At 42.6% G+C, this 14594-nt stretch overlaps 1 protein-coding gene across 5 annotated transcripts in view; it reads right to left on the bottom strand.

Annotated features, from left to right (window-relative positions):
* The window catches only part of Inpp4b (inositol polyphosphate-4-phosphatase type II B), a 766439-nt gene that overhangs the window by 231888 nt on the left and 519957 nt on the right, over positions 1–14594 (bottom strand). For 4 of the 5 annotated variants that reach the window (XM_041663514.1, XM_041663517.1, XM_041663511.1 and 1 more), the window contains exon 9: positions 11021–11071. The exons of the other annotated variant lie outside the window; for it this stretch is intronic. In XM_041663514.1, coding sequence (XP_041519448.1) covers positions 11021–11071 — 51 coding nt within the window. The remainder of the gene's footprint in view (positions 1–11020; positions 11072–14594) is intronic. 5 annotated transcript variants of the gene reach the window in all.

Here is a 14594-nt window from a genome sequence, read left to right as displayed (position 1 = left end):
GGAACACACACCATACTAACATGGTGGTCTTTTTAGCTACAAAGTAGCAATTGCCCCAGACTTGAATTTTGCAACTAGAGACAGGTGGAACGGCTAATTTTAGGGATGAGCTATGGACACACCATAAGGCACAGCTGCAAGCAAGACTAGTGACCACAACAAAGGACTGTCTCTGTCTGCTGGACCAGAAGCAGACCTGTAGCTGATCAACTTCAGAGACAGCCCCAAGGTTGTTAACAGGGGTTCCTGTGTCATGGATTATTCTGAGCCAGTGTGCCAGGGACAACGACTCTGAGGCAAGCATTCCCATCATAATTGCCCGCCCCATATCTTTGTCTGTGCTTGGGAGAAGCTTGAGAGTTAAGAGAGACATGAACGAGAGACAACTGATAGAGTCGGGAGGGCAACTGGTAAATACTGAGATTCTCCATGTTTATTTCTCATTGGCATTGTATACCCAATCCAAAGAGGAGGGGGAGGACAAAGGGCTTCTTTTACCAAGATACAGCGAACAGAGTAGTTACCTTCTTAAGACCCAAAGCATCAAGTAACCACACCCTAGGTCAAAACATCCACTTAGTAGCTTAGTAGCCACACCATAGGTCAATAACCTCGAGGGAACAAGAATAGCCCTGAACTCTCGACCCTAGTCAAGGTGGAATAGACCCACTTCCGTGGGCTCCCACATGGGCCAGGCTTGATCTCAGGCTTAGTCTGGCATTTCAGAGCTTTACAAAATAAGACTCATTAAAAATTAGTATTGGTAAAGGCCTGATAACATACTTGGCAAATGAGGTGAGAAGTCACCCAGTTATAAAAGTTTATATTATCCAATGCCTAATTTTATCTAGGGACTTGTTATTGAATGAAATAAACAATCAAAAGGTCCAATTTTGTTAAATTTTCTTTATTCACATTCTAATTAAAAGATAAAACTTCCCCTTTCTCTTTCCTCCTTCCAGTCCTCCCCACATCCCTTCCTTCTAGTCCCTTCCATGCTGCCTTACCCTCAAACTGACAGCTTATTTTACTTTATCATTATCCATATGTATGTATACATGTAGCAACATGCACATACACATAAACATGCATGATATTTATGGAGAGAGGAGAAACAACATACAATGCTAATGTAAAACCATAGTGATACAGAGCTATATTTGTCCATATATACTGTATACATATATATACACACATATATGTATATGTGTATATGCTCTGTTATAACATTGTAACAACAAATAAAAGAAGAAATATATATAAAATGATGAAGGTGGGTCTTGTATCTTATCTGTTGCTTTCATTGGTTAATTAATAAAGAAAACTGCTTGGCCCTGACAGGACAGAAAATTAGGTAGGCAGAGTAGACAGAACAGAATGATGGGAGAAAGAAGCTGAGTCAGTGAGTCACCATGATTCTCCCACTCCAGACAGACGCAGGTTAAGATCTTTCCTGGTAAGCCACCTTGTGGTGTTACACAGATTATTAGAAATAGGTTAGATCAATATGTAAAAGCTAGCCAATAAGATGCTGGAACTAATAGGCCAGGCAGTGTTTAAAAGAATACAGTTTCCGTGTAATTATTTCGGGGCATAAGCTAGCTGGTGGCCAGGAGCCAGGCGGCAAGAACGCGGCCCACAGCTCCTTCAACAATAAAATAGATCACAAATTTCACAAGACCCTTAACTTTGTAAGCTTGTTCAACTTGCGCTTTGACATTCCTTATGTCTGGATGACTTTGGCATGAAGCAATCTATACATGCCATGATATTATGGTGGCCCTTTTAGCAACAGGTAGCAATTGCCATATATATTTGTGTATTTATTATTATGCATTTATGTATTATATATGAACAAATACATAAATACAATTTTATAATATATATAATATGTATGTTTACTTGTGTTGCATTTATTTTTATTTGTGTGCTTGTGGTTTCAGGGCTGACCACTTCACACTGGATTCTCCAGTCAGGGAGCTCATCCCTGGAAAAGGCTAATTCTGCCTCTCCGAGCCATCATTAGTTGTCTGTAGCTCTCTGTCTAGAGGTGGGTGCCTATGTGGCACATTTGCTAATCTGTCATGGTTCAAGTCTATTTCACGGATCATTTATTTGGAAGTCAGGCAGTCATACAGCAGACTTATTGGTCACATTTCTAAGACAGGCAGTCATACAAACAGTCCTCTAGTTATTACAGACTTTCTGCCCCTCTTCCATGATGTTCCCTAAGGTTCCAATTTTAAAGTAGTATGTAATTGTTTTACACTGTAACACCAAACAGGATAATTGCCTATATATCTAAATTCTTGCATGTTTCTGTTATTGTTATTTGTGTTCTTTTCACCTCAGTGTAAGTCAACATAAAATCCTCCTAAGCCCTAATCCCCAGATAGAAACAAACTGTCCACCTATGTGAACACTCACCGGAGACATGGAAAGAGAATAAATTAGGAAAAAAAAATCAGGCTTCTCTTTTTGTGAGATCTGAACATCCATAGAGAGGGGGAAACGGTGCACAATGTTAATGTAAGCAATACTGATACAGAGCACTATCTCAATCATAAAACATTGTGTAAGGAGAGCAGAAAGAAGATTATTGACACTGACACAGGTATTGAGATGATACACCCACGGGTCTGGCATTTAGAGGTGTCTTCTGACCACCCAAAATTCTGTGGGAAAGACAGAGTATTTGAAGGAGAAGGGGAAGAAAGAAGATGGTAAGGAGGAAGCTGGAAGGAAGAATGGGAGGGCTAGGGCGAGAAGGGACAGAGGATGGGGGAGAGAGAAAAGACGCCAGAGAAAGAGGAGGGGAAGAAGGGGGGAGGGGAAGAAGAGGAGGAGGATGGCTATTACTATTCAGTTGAAAAGTATCTACAGTACAGATATTTTCAAAAGTAAAAATTTGATTCAGGTGAAATCCAATGAGAAGGAATCTAAATATGATAAAAATGGAAGATAGAAAGGCTGTGATGTCCTGTGCAGCTGCTACGGTTGAGAAAATATTGCACATGACAATTTGCTCACATTTGTGTTAAGACATGTGAAACATTTACAAGAAGTTAGAGCTCATTAAAGCACTGTCTGTAAGCAGAGGGAATTGCTGGGGTCCATAAGAATGAACCATCTTGCACACAGCCCCAGTAGTTAATGTTTAGGGAGCCACTTTCGACCAGGTTAGAGCTCTGATCTCTTGCTCTTTATCCAGCATCTTTTCATCCACTGTATGCTGTGCCTAGATTCCAGGGCAGTGCCAAGTGGCAATTCCTGTCCTGATAGACTCTTTGTTCATAGCTCTGAGCATCCTTGTCTGCTCATGACAACAGAGCAATAGAAGTATCACCCTGGAGAAGATGACTATTAAAACAGGCAGCACGTCGTTTCAGTCACTTATTGCCTGGAGAGTAATAGCCAGGTGAGAAAAGAGGACATCAGTGTCCCTTAGGAGAGATTTTCCTGATTCAGCAGTAGCAGGAAAAAAAAAAGCCATAGCTGTTTTGAAAAGCCAACTTTCTGGGCCATGCTGCCAGCATGACCTCTGGCAACATGGACTGCATGGACCAGCTGTGTGACCAGAGATGGGATATTGTGCATGGCTTTCGGAGGTGGCAAGCAGTTTCACCATGCTAGGCTGGGCAGGACAAGAAGGCAGTGCCATATTTCCCCTAGCAATGGCACAAGTTTTTAAGAAGGGCTTAGCATTTTTAAGAAGTGTTCCTGGACAGTAACAGATAGACAATAGGACAGATTCAGACACAAAAGACCTCTGAATGGGTCATAGTGTTGGATAAATGTTTGTAGGCTTGGGAGGGAGAAGAAAAAGAGTATAGAGAGTTATAAAAAGAAGTAAATGGTTTATTAAAAAAAGGTAAAGTCTTTAAAGAGACAGAGTACAGACAGTCTTAGATTAAAAGGAGTAAAGAAAAATCAGTTTTGTAAAGATGAAAAATTCACAGAGAGTCTGGATTATGTATATTATTGTGTTTTCTTTGAATTTTTTGACTATGACGGAGCTAAGTACAGAGAGACATTTCATTATATGGGCTGCTAAGCTAAACCAGCATGTATATTACTTGACTTCAGAATTGGGTTTAAAAATATGTTGCTTTGGAAAAGAGGTTCTTCTTTTGTTTCCACAGAGGATGAGAACCTGTGGATTACTTCCAGACTAATATGGTTTGATGTGCCATGACCCCCTGAAAGGTCACTGTGAGTATACCCCCAAAAATACTTCACCCAATAAACAGCAGGAAGAAGTCTGGAGGAGAACTATGCCCATAGTCCCAAATATTGTCTATAAGTGTTTGTTTACATTTAAAGGAGGATACGCTATAGAGATTTGCATTGGTATGGATCATGGTTTATTGATACAAGTTTAAGGTTAATTTTGTTATACTATGTATATGTATTTCTGATCTTGATTAAGGTATTGTGTTTGTGCAGCTCATTTAGAAATGTAATGTATTACTAAGAAATATAGGTTAATAGATAATTATCTATAATAGTCAAGCTTATAGTCATGTTAATTAGATTTTCTAGATACATTTAGAGATATATTTCAGGTGAATAGGCATTCTTCAAACCTTTCAAAGACTACAGAATATGGCATTTAAAATGTTTAATAATTTAGGACATATCTGCTCCTGGCAGCACCAATCTACATCAAGAGGATGATGAGCATTGTAGAGGCTCCTTATGGAGTTGGTTAGCCATTTGGGCAAGAAACTGCTCTTGCCTGGACTCCTTGATGAACTGGACATGCAGGACTCACAGAGAAATGACTGCTGAACTTGCCTAAAGGTGAGATGTCCTTGAGGGTTCCTGCTTCATGAAATAGCCTGCAGACATTCTGCAGGACACAGAAAAAAGTGACTGACAAACTGCCAATATAGGCAGAACTGTCTTTGAAATTTCCTGTTTCACGGAAAAGTCTGTCAGATACTTATGGGCCTGTAGGCTGAAGATGGGTGTCCCAATGTTACAGAAGAACTTTGGGTGACTATCCAGGTAGCAAGATGTCTCTGTCAATTTTAGAGTTTTGGAAGTTGCTTATAATGCATTTCCTGTTTATTTAGGTAATATTGTATCCTTCTGGAGTCTTTGGTGGAGTTGAAGAATAGATAGTAATAATATAGTTTTCCTTAGTTATGATAAAAGATAAAAGATATAAATATTGTAAGTGTAATTCTTGCTTGATAACTGTTTATGTAATTTTACTATTTTAAAGTTGAAACCTACCTTTTTATTTAAACAGAAAAGGGGAAGTGATGTGGGATTCCCCTCTGTATGCTGTGAATACCATTGGTTAATAAAGAAACTGTCTTGGGCCTGCACAGGGAATAGAGGTAGGCAGGGAATTTCTGGAAGAAATAAGGCAGAGTCAGAGATAAGCCATGTAGCCCTGCCAAAGACAGAATCCAAAGCTTTAGCCAGTAAGCCACAGCCATGTGGTGATACACAGATTAATAGAAATGGGTTAAATTAATATGTAAGAGGTAGCCAATAAGAAGCTAAAGCTAATAGGCCAAGTAGTTATTTAATTAAAACCATTTCTGTGTGATTATTTCAGTTTCTGGGAAGCCAGGAAACAAATAAGCGGCCTCCTCCAACAGGAATGTGGGACCAAAAGTTTATCCTGATGTGCTCTGTAGGACCTGGGAGCACAATGTAGACGGACAACTCACCAGATCTGAAACCTGGTACTGTATGTCCACAGTGGCTCTCCTGATTACTATTGAGAAAGCTGGCTGAGGCACAGAACCAGCCACAACGCCACAATCTGCAAAGCTCCATCATGAAGGCTTGTCTCACAGGCTCTCACTCAGAGGACAGTTCTTTGTCCACTAGTTACGCACTTCCCCTCCCAATTTCCAAGAGCAGCATAGAACTGTTATCCAATTTGCTTTGCTACTAGTTCAATAGTTTAACATGTGACTATTCCAAGGGAAGGGATCAATAAAACTTAAAATTGTCCACTGGGTTTAGAAAACTCAGCATGGAAAATAGAAACATAGAGTATAACTTTGTTTTATATTGAGCATATTTTTTAAAATATTATTTTTCATATAGTGAGTTAAATAAAATACAATTAATTTAGTCTGTTTCTTTAAATTATTTTAAAACATAGCTACTAGGTATTTTTTTTAAATGCCATATGTGAAAAAACTTGCTTGTTATTCATTTAAGTTTGGCTGGACACTGCTACATTGCAGATTAAGTGAGTTTGTAAAAGATGCTTTGACTTTTCTTTTAAAGCCATATATATATATATATATAGTTATGTACATATAAAAGACAATTTTATAGCCTGGGCATTTTTTTTTTTTACTGTTGACCATAACAATACGGTTGCATGGTGTCTCACTCCATAATAAGAACTGCTCATATTGAAAAAAAATCATAAAGAAAAAGATGGAGGTTACTAAGAGTTTATGAATAACTCCAAGACTAAAGAGTATTTTGTGACAGGTCATCTACTAAATAATTATTGTTATGAATACAGTCTAAAAGGCCTAAGGGCACAAATTGGCATCTATTTGACTAAACTACCAGGAAAAGTCTTGAATACATCCAGTAAATGTTGTTTTTTAAGGATGCTCAAAAATACATAGAACACAATTGTGGCTATCCCAGGGAATTCAGCTTATGTCGGGATAAGTGTTCTTAGTACATTATAAGGACAGAGTCTCTATTAGCACTATTGGCCAATAGTTTAACCTCTCAAACCCTTTAGTAGCGTTCAATAACTATCCTGAAGATGGATGGGATGTGTATTAAACAGTGACCCTTCACAGGTGAGCAATGTGTGATAAGTCTTCACTATTCAGAATGACATGACTTAGTCCAATGTAATTCTTTCTCTGTGTGAGACTGGTTTAGTGATCATGCTTAGCAAGTTATATAAGTGCTGACATCATCAAACATACAAGCTTTTCCCATGTTAGTATGATCATTTCTGGACTCTTCTCTGCTGTGTCTATAATTTGTTCTCTTATAGCTCTAAAAACAACAGAAAGTAGTTAGTAGACCAACAAGGAATGCTCTTTGATTATCTTTTTCTTTTTCTTTTTTTTTTTTTTTTGGAATAGAAAAGAATTTTATTGGAAAGAAGGGTCCCTTGCCGGTGCCTTCTAGGCCCTGGCCAAAGGGGTTGCCAGCACTCAACTCTACTTTAGGGCATCTACAGGCAAAGAGTCTGCCCACACCTTAACTTCAATAACCTGAAAGGGAGGGAACGTGCCATAGTAGAATAGTAAATCAGAGTCCAATCTCAAGAATAACTTCCAAGGCTCTTTAACAAATTCTTAACGGCAAAGTAGACCTGGGCGGCGGATAAGAGAACATTTTCAGTTATCTCTGGAAGAGTCATCTCTGGGTTTTTACCTTTAAAGTTTGCTTAAAGGTAAGGCATGTTCAGAGTAGTACCAAGGAGGTCAGCTCCTTGGTAAAAGTGCTACAAAGCACTTTTCCAGTTCTTGTTTTTGGAGTCTCTTGCCAGGAGGAGTGACCTGGTCCACTCCCGGGAAGTGTCATTGGAGGAGGGTCGCCATCTGGCCGGGACGCTGAGCTGCAAGCACATGGAGACCTCGGCCGCACTGCATCACAACACTCTTGAGCTTTTTGAGGGCGCTGTGCGCCAGATCAGGCTGCGGCGGGGCCGGGGCCATGTCGGGGGTCAGAGACCCGAGCCTGGCAGCCCCGACGGCCCCGCGCTGCCCACGCGCCGCGAGAGCCTCACCAAGAAGGCTAAGGGCTTCCCTCGCCAACCTGGTGCCACGCAACGCCAAGTTCTTCAAGCAACGCTCCAGGTCATATCACGACCTTTCCGTGCTCTGAGCCACGGTCGCCATGGCCACTGCAGTCGCCATGGTCACCGTGCCCTCCGCTTGCCCCCTCACCCTACTCCTGTCCATCTAGGAAACCAAATATTCCCAGGATGCCCTGGTGTGAGCGGGAGGCGGGGCCGGGTGGCTGGTCTGTCCACCGCCTCCACCGCCTGCCTGGTCTGGACTGCCGAGCACCCACAGCGCCTCAAGACCTGCGAGTCAGGGAAGAAATTCGTGCTGCAAGGTATTTATTATTATTATTATTAACTCTTTGGTTATCTTAATAAGGAATCTAGGCCTTAACCTAGAAATATTGGAGTGGCAAAGTTGAGAAGTCTTTTCTGAAAAAAAAAAAAAAAAAAAAGCTTTTCTGCCACAAATACAGTGCTTAGAGGTGTGCAAATATACCGAAATCTAATACCTTAATTTTCATTACTAGCAGTTTTGTTCTGTTGTTGTCTAATCAGGAACTATTTCTCGGTTCTCCTTTAAGGACTCAGTTCTTCTCGATACATACAGGGCAGAATACCGAGCATGTCTCCAGGCAGTTCATGTTCGTCTAACCTGAAGCAGTGCAGTGACCTGAATTCAACATCTTACTTCTCCACGTAGGAAGATGAGGAATAGGAAATCAGAAGCAGAAAATGGGGGACAGTCTGTTGTTTAAATTCCTTTTGTGTGCTTATGATACTGGGAACATTTCTCAAGATTAAAACAAAACAAAGTAAAACAAAGATGCGAACTGACTGCTTCTAGGTGCCCTTGTCATTTCATGCACACTGAATGGCTGATGGTACCACAGCCACGTCACAGAATCTCAACTAAGTCTTTTATTTGGGATTAGGAATTGTAGCTGAGTTTTTGCCAAAGAAGGGGACACAATATCAAATGTACCCTATTTCAGGGTCAGGGAACCTCCATTAGAAACCACGGCCCCCAGGAAAGTGCTCAAAGGGAAGAAAGTTAAACAGAATTACCATTCATCCACCCCTAAAGACAGCCCATTAACAAAAATGTAAAGACAACTGGAGTTTCAGGTGTCCTGCCGAGGTGCTGGGTCTATCTCCTAACTGTTCTCCAAGTGTGTCTATGCCCAAGGCCAATAGAGTTTTGTCCTAAACAAACAGGTCACTTGTAAAGATTGGAAGAATCAAAATTGTCTTCCTTCTTTAAGGGTGCAGGATGCTCTCGTCTGGGGATCATGGGTAATCTAATGCTGAATGTCACTGGGTTCTGTATAAAGGGACAGTAGAGAGGTGGCTGAACCAAAGAGAGGACACACCAGTGAAGATGCCTGTGGGGCTTGGATGTACATAGTAAATGCATAGGAGTGTCACATGGGTCAAGCAAGTAACACAGAAGCTGACGGATTGGTACCCACGTGCCTAGAAAGAATCTTAGCAGTAAGAGCACAGGGTGGGAGTGGGGTGGGACAGTGACAGAGCTGACCCTGAGCCACATCCTTCATGGTAGGGAAAACACACAGGGTCCCCTGAATCATCTTCACTGGGCAGCTAGAATTTCTGTATTAGCCGTGCTGAGGACTCTGGTAGGTGTCCAAACCAGCAAAGAGGGTCAGACCCTCACCTGGCTAACCCAGTGCAGCCTCTGTCCCCTACTCCTCTATGTCACAGCTTGAGAGCAAGATGGGGACAGATGTAAAACACTCTGCACTGACTGGTGTTACAGAGATGTGATTGTCATGGAAAAGGGTGGGAAGACAGGCAGAAACAAATAAAATCAGAGGCTCAATATTAAAAATAAATAAAATGCATCGACAACAAGTACATAACGAAGAAGTCTGTGCACTTAAGTCAAGACGTTAGATCTAAAACAAGTGGGCATCGGAAAACAAGAGCAGCCTGGCAGGCGGAGTTAGAGCAGAAAGTTTAGCTCACTCCTTGAACCTCAACAAGTAAATGAAACTCTTTAATAAAACACTGCACTAATTATATTAATGGCCAAACTTTTTGGAGTTCTGGGATTTTACAAAGGCAGTCTGGGTGTGGTAAGAGCATGCCCCCCTACCCTGGAACTTCATTTGCAGGAGGCTGAATATGACTGTGGACAGGAGGCCAGAAAGTGAAAGGGCAGAGCAGCCAGAGATTCAGCAAAGGCCTCCGCTGTGGACCTTCCTTGGCTGGGGAGAACTTGCTAGGCCCTTTCTGAACTAAAGTACAAATAGCTTGTGTGGTCTGAGAACCCACCAACACCAGCAGGGGCAGGAAGTCCTGCGACAGGATCAAGATATAGGCAGAAAAACCAAAGTGAAGATTGCACTCACTAGTCCATGGAAACATGTCCTCTCTTCTCTGAGAAGCCAGAAGCCCCTGAGAGGAACAAGGGGGTAGAACACAGCACCTCGTCGTTCCTTCTCCTCTGTACTAGGAGATGCTCTGTGAGCTGGCATTCTGCTCCGGCAAACTGCCCTTCAGTGTGTGCTTGAAACATTCCCTTGGCACACTGGCAAGTGGCTGCTTTCAATGAGAGGAAATGAACGGCACCTTGCCCACGCTCCTCACGCTCAATGGAAGAAGGCTGACGGTTCCTGAATGACTTCTAAATAAGCTTTCTGTCATTTATTTTACTCCTCTCTCAGGTAGTGGCCTTGGGGATTCGCCTTGCAGGGCTGTTTATTCAGATTCTGCCACCACCATCTCTGGCCCGGTTTAAGCAGAAAACACTAGGGCCCCTAGTACCCCCCTTGCTCTTTCACCTTCAGCGGGTGAGAGCTGCAACTCTGAGGAGTGTTAACCCCAGTGGGGCTCATGCTGAGCTGAAAAGCCACAGCAGCCTGCTGCCTGATTCACATCCTAGGAAGCCGGAAGAAGCTTCCTGTCTGAATAGCTCCTGCGCTTTTGCTAAGAGGATATGGCTCACACCTGTACTTCCCCTAGCCCCCAGGAGTCCAGGATCGCTGGTTTACAGTTGCAATTCAGCTGCCTGCAGGAGTGTCTAGGCTCCTCTCTCACCATCTAAACTAAATAAAAAACCCGCTTGAGAAAGAATTACTTTTATTCAAGAGACAAGAGACAGATTCTATTCAACTGAGCAACAAAACAAGGTGACTCCTCAAACAGTCACAGCCTGGTGACTTGATCGCTTTTGTCAGGCAGGCAGGAAGTCCGAGAAAATCCAAACCATTCACTTACAAATGGCATGTCTATCTTTGGATTAGAAAAAGCACCTACCCCAACTTCTGGAGGGGAATCCTTGTGCTCCGGAAGATTCCTGGTGCGAATCTACGGAGAAAAACAAACATTTCCTATGTGACTTCTAAATAGAAACTTGGGCAGAAGTTTCACACAGGTCCTGGGCTTCTGTTTTCTTGTTCTCATGTCAGTTCCAACTTGCGAGTTAATCATCAATGAAAACAGCAGCGCCCTGCTATCCACCGCCTTGCAATAAAGCTGCCTTTATAGTCCCAAGGCTTCCTGGCTTTTCCAGTAGACAGCTCTGTTGTAATAGGAACGGCGGCAGCTCGATTACCCTCACCCATCCCTCATCGGAAGCAGAGGTCCACAACACAAGTGAGGCACCTTCTTATCTCCTCAAAAAAACAGCTTGAAAGGTAGGGAGATGGAAAGGTAGGGAGAACTTGATTCCACTCATGGTAAATAAATTGTTCTCTGAACAAGAGCCAAGGCCCAAGCTCCTTCTAGGAGATCCTGTCCCTGGGAAATCTGGGCCCTGTGATAGGACAGTGACATCTGGATGAATTTGAAAAGTAAGTCTCACTCAATGGGAAAAGGATCAAAACCCTGTCCCCAGGAGAAGCTTGCCACATGACTGTTCCAAGTGAACGCGAACCCTTTGGATAGTTAGACATACCCGTTTACCGAGGGATGTTATCTACCCTTGTTTTCCACTAGAGTCGTGGGAGTGTTTTCAAACTATTCCTTCTCATCCTGGCTACTGCATTTTCTAAATCTAAGATGTAGCTACTGAGCCTAGTTCTCCTAAGAAAAAGAAAGAGAGAGATCATCTTTCTCACACAAGAGAAAAGGCACCAAGGCCAAATAAGAATGATGTGACCTTTGAAATAAAAATGAGATGAGGCGGCTGAATGAATACAGGGCTACAGGAAACTGTGACCTGTTCAACTGGAGAGCAAGCGTCAGCAGGGACGGATGGGAAAGGATGGACAGACTAGAAGTATGCTGTGGAAAATGTTTCCTGAGGCCGTTCTAACAAAACCGCTTTGGAAGCTCAGACCTGTGAGTCCCTGTGGTTCTCATACTCCTGAGTATAACACGTCAATGGTCCCAAGAAAGGAGGTTGCTACATGACAATACCTAGTCACGTCAAAAAGCTTCATCCAGCTTTTCTGGCTCATGGATCTTTAACACAGTCTCCATGTCTGAATAAAGTCATGTGCTGGGCAGAGCATGCCATTTAAGTCCCAGCTTGAGACTATTTCTTACGACAGGTCCAGTTCAATCACTTGCACAATGTGTCAGTTATTAAATTGCCAGATTGTTTACCAGTGAGCAAACTCACTGACGGGAGAGATGCTGAGAGAGCGGACAAGGACATGATGTGCAGAACGAACGCAGGTCAGAGCGCCTGGAGGAAGGCTCCCTTGGTAGCCGCTTGACTGTTCTCTCGCCAAGTTCACCATTCAGTCTCATTATCTGAGAACCATCAGCTACCCTCAGAAAGATGGGGAAGATGTGTTAGGGATCATGGAGCACGCGCGCACGTGTGCGCATGCACACACACACATACACACACACACACATACACACACACACACATACCTTATATGCGATTGTCCTTAAGTATAGCCTTGTTCCTTGTTCCTCTCTTTATAACTAACTGACCATGAAGGCTATAGATCGTGGGTATTCACATATGTGTAACCCATACACACACACATATGCACAAGCTATTCGCCTTCTTTTGCAAAATACTGACTTCTGAAAACATTCTCAAAGGGGAAATACTTGTATTGAAAAAGTGAAAAGTGACAGAATCTGGTGCGACTCAACATGCATAGGACTGCATAAAATAGTTGATTTAATCCATAGTATGTGCATAGAGAGAGAGACAAAGTTAGAATAATATTAACAATTCAAACATGGTCCATTAAACTCCTATTTTGTGTGATTCTTATTATTCCTTATAAATATGAATAAGCTATAGATGAAAGAAGGTTCTTTATTCCAAGCGATATACATAAAAAATTGAAGATATCATGAATTGGTTTGCTATAGTCTGTGTATGTGTGTTGGGGAGTGAGAGGAGGAGTACAGGAAGACATGAAAAATCAAAATAAAAAAAATTAATATTTATTTTGATAATAAACGGTAAGGTGCAGGTTTGTCCAGCATGAAGCATGAGTTGGCACAGTGGATGTCGTGGTACAGCTTTCCTTACAGGCCATGTGTCCTCCTCACATCTCCACTGCTGCATGGAGAATGGTGGTTGGTCAATGCACAGGAGTCCGCCCTTCTCCGTGGGGCTTCCCTGTCTAGTGGCTGCGACAAATAGAAAACATTCAAGTACAATATAGCAAGTGCCGCAATGGAAATGCGAGTGTTTGCAGAGAGTGTTCAGAAAGAAGATCGAAGACTCTCCCTGTGGCTATCAGGTGAGGCCACAGAGCAATGGCGCTCAGAGCAATGGCGCTCAGGGATTTTTCAGCAAGGAACAGCAGAGTCAAGCAGAAGGGTGCAAGGTGATAGCTAGGCTCCTGAGCAAGGGACTTGATTTAAATAGGTTTGGAGGAGATTGGGACCCCAAATGGATAAGGTCATGATGTTACATAATTGGAACTTTTTTCTTTATAGATTTCTTCAAGGCAACAGAAAATCAGGAAAGACTTTTGGGGCAAGCATTTGAATCACCCCAAATCCTTCTGGGAGCTCCGAGCCTCTGCCTTTCTGTCTTTGTGTTGGCTTTTTTAATGAGATAGTGTAAGTCACTGATTGTATTGTGCCCCCATCATACCTTGGGGCTGTCCTGGGCTACAGAGAGGCAATAAGGAGTGAGGTGCGAGGGAGCCAGATGGAAGGCAGAGGAATTGAGAACACACAGGGGCTGGAATGTGGGAGAGTGCAGGAGTGTGCAGCTGACAACACAGTCCTGAAAAACTTTGGATGTGGCCTCTAGGCCTCTGGCTGAAGCAGATATGGAGCCATGGCTGTTACCACAGCATTTGGAATGTTCCAGTTCCTCACCATGTCATGCCTCCTGAGAATTAACGGTCTTCCCTGGGAATTCAGTTTTTCCTTTTTTGGTCTTATTAACATTTTTTTTTTCCTACTGAGTATCTTCAATCTGCCTCTCCTGAAATTTTCCCAGAACGAAAACAGCAACAAAAGAAATGTTGACCCGACTATACACTCAAGTCCCTCTGGCTTCTGTCTAGGGGTTTATGACAGCACATCAAAGGAGACCAGTGACATGCGTGACCTGATGCAAGCCCACACTCTGAGCACTGTCTTGCTCATCCTCTAAGTTCACATAAAGCACATTGCTCTCCTGTCTTTTCTAGCCCTCTGTCAAGCCCACACATTCAAGGTTTACATGCATTAACTTTGAAATGATAAACATAGGTAGTTAACTTTGATATAATAGCCTATCCTAGCAGGCAGGGGGGAAGCCTGACTCCCTGCAGCTCCCTGTAGCTCCCTGCAGCCTCCTTTGCTAACTTTCAAAGCTTTAAGGAATGGCCGGGATAGGACTCCAATAGGTGAACATAGCACAATCAGGATCAAACCCACAGAGGAAGACTCCAGAAGCTAGAACATCTTCTACAGA

The sequence above is a fragment of the Microtus oregoni genome, unplaced genomic scaffold (genome assembly GCF_018167655.1).
Source record: "Microtus oregoni isolate MIOR12 unplaced genomic scaffold, Mior012 000014F_ref0000157, whole genome shotgun sequence".
In the NCBI taxonomy this organism is placed as follows: Eukaryota; Metazoa; Chordata; class Mammalia; order Rodentia; family Cricetidae; genus Microtus; species Microtus oregoni.
This window is presented reverse-complemented; position numbering and strand designations above follow the sequence as displayed.